The sequence below is a fragment of the Gracilinanus agilis genome, chromosome 4 (genome assembly GCF_016433145.1).
Source record: "Gracilinanus agilis isolate LMUSP501 chromosome 4, AgileGrace, whole genome shotgun sequence".
Classification (NCBI taxonomy): Eukaryota; Metazoa; Chordata; class Mammalia; order Didelphimorphia; family Didelphidae; genus Gracilinanus; species Gracilinanus agilis.
The window spans coordinates 79,831,361-79,839,755 of NC_058133.1; the positions used below are offsets into that span (position 1 = coordinate 79,831,361).

Genomic DNA, 8,395 nt, shown 5'->3' on the forward strand with positions numbered 1-8,395 from the left:
TTTTCTTATATGGCTATAATTGTTTGAATTAGAACTTCACACCTCTATTTCCAAGGTTTTAGATGCCACATGAAATATCTTGATTAATTATTCAAAATTTCAATCTCATTTTGATAACTTTAATAAAACTAAATAGAAACGTCTCACTTACCCACTAACGATGACTCTGTTTTTGTTCTTTTGATAGAGATTTTCTTGGAGAACTTTGAAAATTGAAAGCGTTGTTAGGAAAAAGGAAATAAAGGTTGAAAGCTAGTATGTTTAATTCTTTAAATGTTTTAAAGAAAAATACTTTTTTTTCAAAGTTTCAAAATTCAAAATTCAAAAAAGAAACTTTTCAAATTTTCAAAATTACATTTGAAAAATAATTTATTGTTTTAAAAATGTGTATTATTTCTTAATTTATAAATGAGAAAACATTGAGGAAATGGTGGTGGGAAATAGCTTTCTTTTTCTTTTTTTAATTGAAAATTTTTATTTAATTAATTTAGAATATTTTTCCATAGTTACATGATTCATGTTCTTTTCTTCCCCTCCAAACCCTCCTCTTCCTCCTCCCCCTCTCCCCCAGCCAACACACAGTTCCACTGGGTTTTACATGTATCATTGATCAAGACCTTGGGAAATAACTTTAACAAAATATTATGCCTGATTTATTTCTAAGTGTACTTTTTAAAAACATACTTAAACTTATCAATTTTAAAATCTCTAACTAATTTTTACTATATACTAGTATATAAAAACTGTGGTAAACTATAAATACAAAATAATAAAATTGAGAGATTAAGAATTGATTCTTAGATAAGTCAAATGTATAATTATTATTACAGGAATACATATAATGGAGATATAAAAACATTTTTAGTAATCTAGATCCAGAATTAAGTAGAAGGTGCTTGACTAAATTTCAGAACATGAGAGTCCTCTATCACTGCCCATTGCTTACCTTCATCACTTAATCTCCACTCTGAAAGAGACCACTTCAGTTTGATAGCTCTTTGGGATAGTCTACTCAGACTAACCAGTCTGACCACAGAACCCAATGGGTTGCACAGGCTTTCTACTTAATTTTAATGCAATTAGACAATAGAAAGATACTGACTTGTCCAGAATGAGTGACCCTGTTTGAGATTTATTTTATTCTGTTGCCTCTCCATGGGAAGTAAGAGCTGATACACACCGTTTGAGATATCTCTTTAGATCTTGGGTTTGTTATATGGTTAATAAGATGCACCAGTTGAGGCAGCTGGGTGGCTCAGTGGATTGAGAGCCAGGCCTAGAGACAGGAGGTCCTAGGGTCAAATTTGGCCTCAGACACTTCCCAGCTGTGTGACCCTGGGCAAGTCACTTGACCCCCATTGCCTACCCTTACCATTCTTCTACCTTGGAGCCAATACACAGTATTGACTCTCAAGACGAAAGGTAAGGGTTTCTTTAAAAAATAAAATAAAATAAAATAAAATAAAATGCACCAGAACCTACCTAGGCCAAGGAATTATTCCAGTTCTGAAACTGTCTCCAGTAGCCCAGAGACTTTCCAGGATTGTGACCTGGCAAATCTACAGGAGTTATAGAGCTAACCAAATTGCTTGGTGATTTTTTTTTAAACCCTTACCTTTCCTCTTAGAACTAATACTGTGTATTGGTTCTAAGGCAGAATAGTAGTAAGGACTAGGCAATGGGGGTTAAGTGACTTGCCCAGGGTCACATAGCTAGGAAGTGTCTGAGACCAGTTTGAACCCACAACCTCCTGACTCCAGGTCTAGCTCTCAATCCACTGAGCCACCTAGTTGCCCGTCAATGATTTTTTTTTTATATCACTGTGTATATTTGGATAGTCATGATTAATAGGGGTACTTAATTGAGACAATATGATAATAACCATATACACCTTCCCTCTTTTAATGTGCATGAGTTCTGCATCAACATTGCCATGCTACTAGAGAATAAAACCATCCAGTTCCCTGAGTCCCTGAATTAGTCATTGACATTCACTGAATATACATTATGTGCTAAAAACTATGGGAAGATTTTTTTTTAATGGATCCTTACCCTCTACTTCTAGTTGGGAATATACATACTTAAAAAGACTTATTATCATTTAGAAGACAACATACAAGTGAGCAATAAATTAATATGGCATAAAAAGAATAAGTCTAAGTATAGATATGAACAGGTTAATCAAGAAGTGGAATGTTTTTTCTGAAGAAGTAAAGGATGTAGATTGATGGAGAGGAAGGGAGTAGGGATCAAGATCCTTTCATTTAGGGAAATAGTAAGCCCAAGGCAGAAGTCAGACATGGGAAGACAATGGCTGGCTAGAATGGATTTATGCCAAGAGTAATAAATAACGAGGTTAGTAAGATTCAGCTACTACCAAACATGAGCATTATCACTGTGCTAGGTTCAAAGGGAATTTTTTTAAAGCACAACATACAGCCTATACTTCAGAAACTTATAAGCAAATTGGGAAATTAAAACATACTGCCATGAAATAAGCGAGTGGAGAGAAACCTTAAAAGCCAAATAGAGAAATGTAGATTTTGTATTTAGGTTATAGTTACTTCATTCCACAGGGCTGAATGCCTCATTCACCCAGATATCTAACCAGTAACTTAATTTCATGAAGCGGAGCCTGGGTAGGTAAGAATCATCCATCATGAGTGGGTGATTGAACTTAACAATCTATTTCCATAGATGCATTAAATCCTTTAGTAGAATGGCTTCTCTTTTTTCATAATTATTTTGAATCACTTTAGAGAAAGTGGGCTGCTTAAAGTCTATCTGCTGACAATAAATGATTAATGGAAAATCACTGGTTTGCTGCTGCAAACAGCACTTAATGTCAGTTACTTCAGGCAGGTTTCCAACTTCACAATAAATCTTTGTACTGAAACTAATTTTTGGACTCACTTTAGTTCACTTAAGTTTTTCTTTTCTTTTTTCTTTTTCTTTTTCTTTGCAGTGCTCAATGATGATGTGGGCTGCCTAGAAAAACATTACTTTCCCACATAAAGCTATTGGGGAATGACTTATAGTTCCACTTTGATGCTATTACTTGAAGGGGTCAAGTTGTTTATTGGAAAAATTTCAACTGTTAAAAAATACTGTGCCTGCTTGTTGTTGATGTAATGAAAAATGTAATGGATAGCTTTTTAGTGTGATTGCTTTCTAGGTAGCCCAGATCCATCTGGTCCAGGAATGAAAGCTATCAAACATACACCAATAGTCTCATAAGCCTTCTAATGTCTGTTAACATTATCTTTTTAAAAATGCGTGTTTACTTTTTTCATTTTCTTTTTTCTTTCTTCTTTAGTGTCTGAAAATTGTTCTATGATTTCCACAGTCTCCACTAGTCTTCCAGCAGGGGGTCTTCTTGGATCTTTGGTTTCATTTAATAACATCTGAGGCACGTTTAAGTGCCTTACAATGTTTTTTGGTTTGGGTGGGTTTTGACCTATACTGAATGGTTGTTGCTCTCCGAAAGGCATTAACATAAAAATTACAGGCATCTTCTGTTCTGGGGTCATCATCATGGGTGGTAGTTGGTTGTTCATCACTTGAAAAGACTCCTGAGGGAACACATTGCTTAAAGGGCATCTCTGTAAATCCAGCTGAGCTTTTGTGTTTGGGTTCACTGTTGTCTGGGGAAGTACATCAGTGAAGTATGGTTTCACTCCTGTGATTGCTTTGATTTCATAAGCATTGTGTCTGTCAGCCAGTGCTCTTGCAGGCCAAATTGGTTGGTAAAGAATTGCCCCTGAGACACCACTCACAAAATGATAGAGAAGGTAATGCCAAATTCTACCACTTATTGGGTTCAGAGTGACCTGAGGCCATAAACTGGCCAGACTCCGTAAAGCTTCACGGTTCCATGCTGAAACAGGGAAGTCAGTCTCTGTATGATAAAGCTGAGAGAAATATATATTGAGGCTAACTTCTGGATATCTCATCAGAAAGTTGTATATTTTGCTGATGCAGCAATGGCTGGCTTCATTACAAGGACAGTAGTTAGAATAAAGAAGGATCTGTCCACCGTTGTCATTGTTATGTATGAGTGACTCAAGATAACTACCCATCTCAAATAACATAGATTCTGGGTGGGTATCATACTCGGTGCAACTTGAAGCCTGACCCTTTTGCACCAGGCTGCCAGAAGAAGTTTTTAATTCATAAAATGTGAGATGTTTTGTTTGAGGACTAGGCCCACAAGGGAATCCAAAGAGCTGATAAAATTCAGTATGAGTAACTCTTGCTTCTTCCCCTGTCCGGATGTGATAAGGGCACTTAGAACAGTCTAGAGTCAAGGCCAACCAATAATAAGGTTTTACTACAGTTCCATGATTTGTTAGGTATTCCTGGTATAAGGGCTCCATTATTAGGTTTGTATTTTGCTAGCAATCACCATTGACAAGGAGAGATTTTATATGCAAACTGTTCATGAAAAACTCTAGCTAATAAACTACATACTCATCAGAAGAGGTAATATTGTAGCACAAGCACCTCTGGTTCTGAAGGAGAATTACTATGTCCATGGATTAGAAAGCTATCCATTTGCTTTTGTATATTCAAATCTCTAGAAAGGAAAAAAGGAAAGAGTTAGCCTCATAGATATGGATCCTTATGATATCCCAAATGACTCTTTCAGTCCCTTTTGTCTATGAAAGTCCCTAGAACTAAGCATGGGTTTCAGTTTGTAAAAACCCAGTTCTATTTAAATTCTATAGTTTCTAATTTCCTATTCAATTTTATGTATTTGTTCCTTAGTGGTGAGCATAGTAATTAATGCCTGGCATGTGGTAAGTGCTTAATAAAGCTCTTTGAGTGGAAGGACTATTAACTTTTTATCTTTGTATATTCCTAACACCTAGCTTAGTACCTGGAACATAGTAGGCACTTAATAAATAAATGCTTATTGATTGATTGACAACATCCAAGAAATAAGTTGATTATCTGCTTCTTTGCTGCCTGAAAAATCATCCTGTGATTTCCAGTCTCCCTGGGCTTTCAGCAAGGGAGATTTCTGGGGTCTTTGGTTTCTTGAAACATGTTTAGGAGCCTTACAGTATCCCTTGGTTTGTCTGGTTCTGATTTACCACTGAATAGCACACTCAGAACACTCAGAGGAAGGGTTAGGCTGGCCTTTAATGGTTTTAAATAAATGTTCTTTTACTCACCTAAATAAACTACAGTAGGTTCAGTAAAATTGTTGCTTTACTTGAAATAATTGGAGAACAGAATTTGTTCTCCACAATCAGTACATGATCTTCTAGCTGTGAAGGACAAATATAATAACTGTAATTATAAGCATGCTATTTCTAGGCTTGGATCACATTCCAGGTAAGGGACCACTTAAATTTTATCTTTATTTCTCCAGTAACTTGGGGCATAGCTTCTGAGGATATTAGTACCGTAAAAATGTGTCTCCTTGTCAACTGAATACTCTCTTGACATTTTATATCTCATGTTAGTTGGAGGTTTGATTTTGCAAGTTATAAATACCTTTTTCCTGTTGGATTAGTCATTGCCGCAGTAATGTTTGCAAACTAACTAATGCTAGGATACATATAGTCCCTTTCCTACCCAATTTATTTGAATTTCAAACCACCTATTTAATGCATAATTGTTTATTTAGGGAGCAGCTGGGCAGCTCATTGGCTTGAGAGCCAGGTCTAGAGATAGGAGGTCCTGGATTCAAATGTGATCTCAGATACTTCCTACCTGTGTGACCCTGAGCAAACCATTTAACTCCCATTGCCTAGCCCTTATCACTCTTCTGCTTTGGAACCAAGACACAGTATTGATTCCAAAATGAGGAGATAAGGGTTTAAATATTTAAATGCATACGTATGTATCTATATATGTTTACAGGTTTACAGGGTGTTCCAAAAGTCTTAGTGCAGTTGGAAACTACACACACACACACACACACACACACACACACACACACACACAAATGACCTTAATATGTTTGGATATTTGGCAAAATATTTGACTCCTCGAAGGTGTTAATGGAATGAACCCAAAGATTCTTGAAAGAGAACACCTATTTAACATGGCTAGCTAATATTCTGACCTCAATTCCATTCTCCTTTCTTTGGAGAACTGTGCAAAGTATTGGATCAGATATCAAGATGAGTAAGACATGCCTCTCCTGTCTTCATGAGCTTAAAACAATCTAGCAGAGCATATGACATATTTGCAAACAACAAAATAATATTCGGGGACTAAGTACAAAGTGCCGTATGAAGCCCAAGGAAATATTATTTCTGCTCTGGGATTCTCTCCACAAGAGTCCCTAGGAAAAAATCTCAGACAGTTTTAGAGATGAAATCTATAATTCTGTTGCCCAGAACCTGAGTTTATCAAAATGTAACTATTCTTAACCATTCACTGTTCCCTAATCTAGGTATTCTGTCTTCCATTCTCCAGTACTTACTCAAGGTATTCCCCCATCCTTAAATGAATGCTTTCTTCATTCCTACCTTTTCTTCCACAGGTGCCACCTCTTCTGTGAAAGTCTTCTCTGATACTTCAGCTGTTAGTATCCTTTTCTTCCTCAAATTACTTTCTTTTACATATTCCCTCCTCCCCCAAGCAGAACATAAGTTCCTCATTAAGGCCAGGAGCTATTATAGAAACTGTCTAAGCTTCACCTTTGCCTGGCAACATCAAACAACCAGATAAGAAAGCCAGTCCTGGTGGGGGAGAATTCCTGGTCTGTTGTTGCCTTAGGATAGCGATGGCAAACTTATGGCATGGATGCCAAAGATGGAATGCAGAATGCTCTCTGTGGGCATGCATCCCCCTCCCCCTTTTCTTCTCCCCCCAGTTCATTACTAGAAAGGCAGAGGGACTCGGTGGAGCTGCTCCCCTCCCCCTCTCCACTGGATCTGATTATTTTTTTCACACCCCCTGCCTGTCCACCCAGCAGCCCAATGGGAAAGCTTTCTCCCTCCCCTGTGTGGGGTAAGGGATCTTATGGGGAAACACTTGTGGGTAACTTAAATATTACTGGGTTTAGAGAAAGGGGAGAAGGAGAACTGACTGGATAGGGATAACAGACTGGACTAACAAACTGGGGAAACACAAACCCCACCAAAGAACAAGGAATGGGAGATTATGGACTGGCAGTTGATACCAACTACCACAACAGATCCACCTAGCCTGGGAGTCTGTGAAACTAACAAGTGAGTAGACTGGGACCAAAAATTATAAAAACACAGGTTTAATGCAGACTATAGGGTTAGAAACAATGGGAGAGGTCACACAACCTAAAACACTAAGGATCAAATTCAGGGTTAAAAGTTGAAGATCTGGGAAATCCCTACACTACTCTAAATAGACAGCTAAGACACAAGGGACAAATGGGATCTCACATAGATGATCTGATGGTCTTGATCTGATGTAGTCCAAGTATACTCCAAGAGCACAGGAACCAGCCGAATAACTCTTCAGAGAAAATCAGGGAGATCGACTTTGCTTGTCCACCAAGCAAGTCAGAAATCTCAACTTCTACTCCTTGATCCTGGCAGTAGTAGGGCCCCAGGTGTTGTTTTGAGATACCCAAATCCATAGGTCTCTCAGGTCAGTGGCTTTCCCCAACTCCTTCAAAACCCCAACTGCCTCTTTGAGAGAGTCCACTGTGTTCCAGTTGGAATCTCAGTTCCTGCCTGTCTGTCTAAGCTTCCAAAATGCTTTAAACCTATTTCCCTCTTACAGGGGGGAGGTGAGGCATTCCTGACACTTGGTGGGGGGAGGAGCACAGCACAAGGTCTCTGGGTGGGGCAGACATGGCACTTGGTATGCCCCTGCTCCACCCCATCTGTAAAAGATTCACCATCACTGCCTTAGAGTATTTGTTGGGAGGGATGAAGTACTTCATTTTTAAAGAGTCATTTGAGAAACATTTTGTGGTATTAACATCTCAAAAGGGAGCACCTCCAAAATCTTGGCATTGCATCATCTTAATAAGGTTTAGTCATTTCTTGGATTGAATTGATAGAAGGATCTGTGCTTATGGAGGAGGTGATATTTAAACTAAGCCTTGAAGACTAAGTAAGATTTCAGCAGCTTGAGTTGGGGGTGGGTGAGTATGGAACATTATGACTTTATTACATATGAAAGATTGTCGTATAGGTACTATAAACTGTAGAATTGATTCCAGAAACAAAACAGATGAGTATAGGTTTATCTTCTTTTTATGTTTGTTTCCTTTAAAAATGTGTGCCCTTTCTTTTGGGTAACCCCTACTACCTATGAGACCTTCATGTCTAGGTAGAGGGAGATAACCTGATCAAAAGGACCAAAGAAGATCAGAAGATAGTAAAGAAGCAGAAGAGGAAAACTTCCAAACATGGATGTATTATTGTTTTAGTGTCAAAAATCTTGGAGA

General features: G+C 37.9%; 1 protein-coding gene across 1 annotated transcript; it reads right to left on the reverse strand.

Moving 5' to 3' along the window:
• Window positions 1-2,649: 2,649 nt before the first annotated feature.
• Window positions 2,650-4,376, reverse strand: APOBEC4 (apolipoprotein B mRNA editing enzyme catalytic polypeptide like 4). Its single transcript, XM_044676162.1, has one exon. The coding sequence runs from the start codon at window positions 4,374-4,376 to the stop codon at window positions 3,267-3,269; it is 1,110 nt and encodes a 369-aa protein (XP_044532097.1). The 3' UTR covers window positions 2,650-3,266.
• Between the last annotated feature and the right edge of the window lie 4,019 nt (window positions 4,377-8,395).

Coding starts and splice junctions, on each gene's coding strand:
- APOBEC4 (XM_044676162.1), bottom strand. CDS start 4,376: ATGGAGCCCTTATACCAGGAATACCTAACAAATCATGGAACTGTAGTA.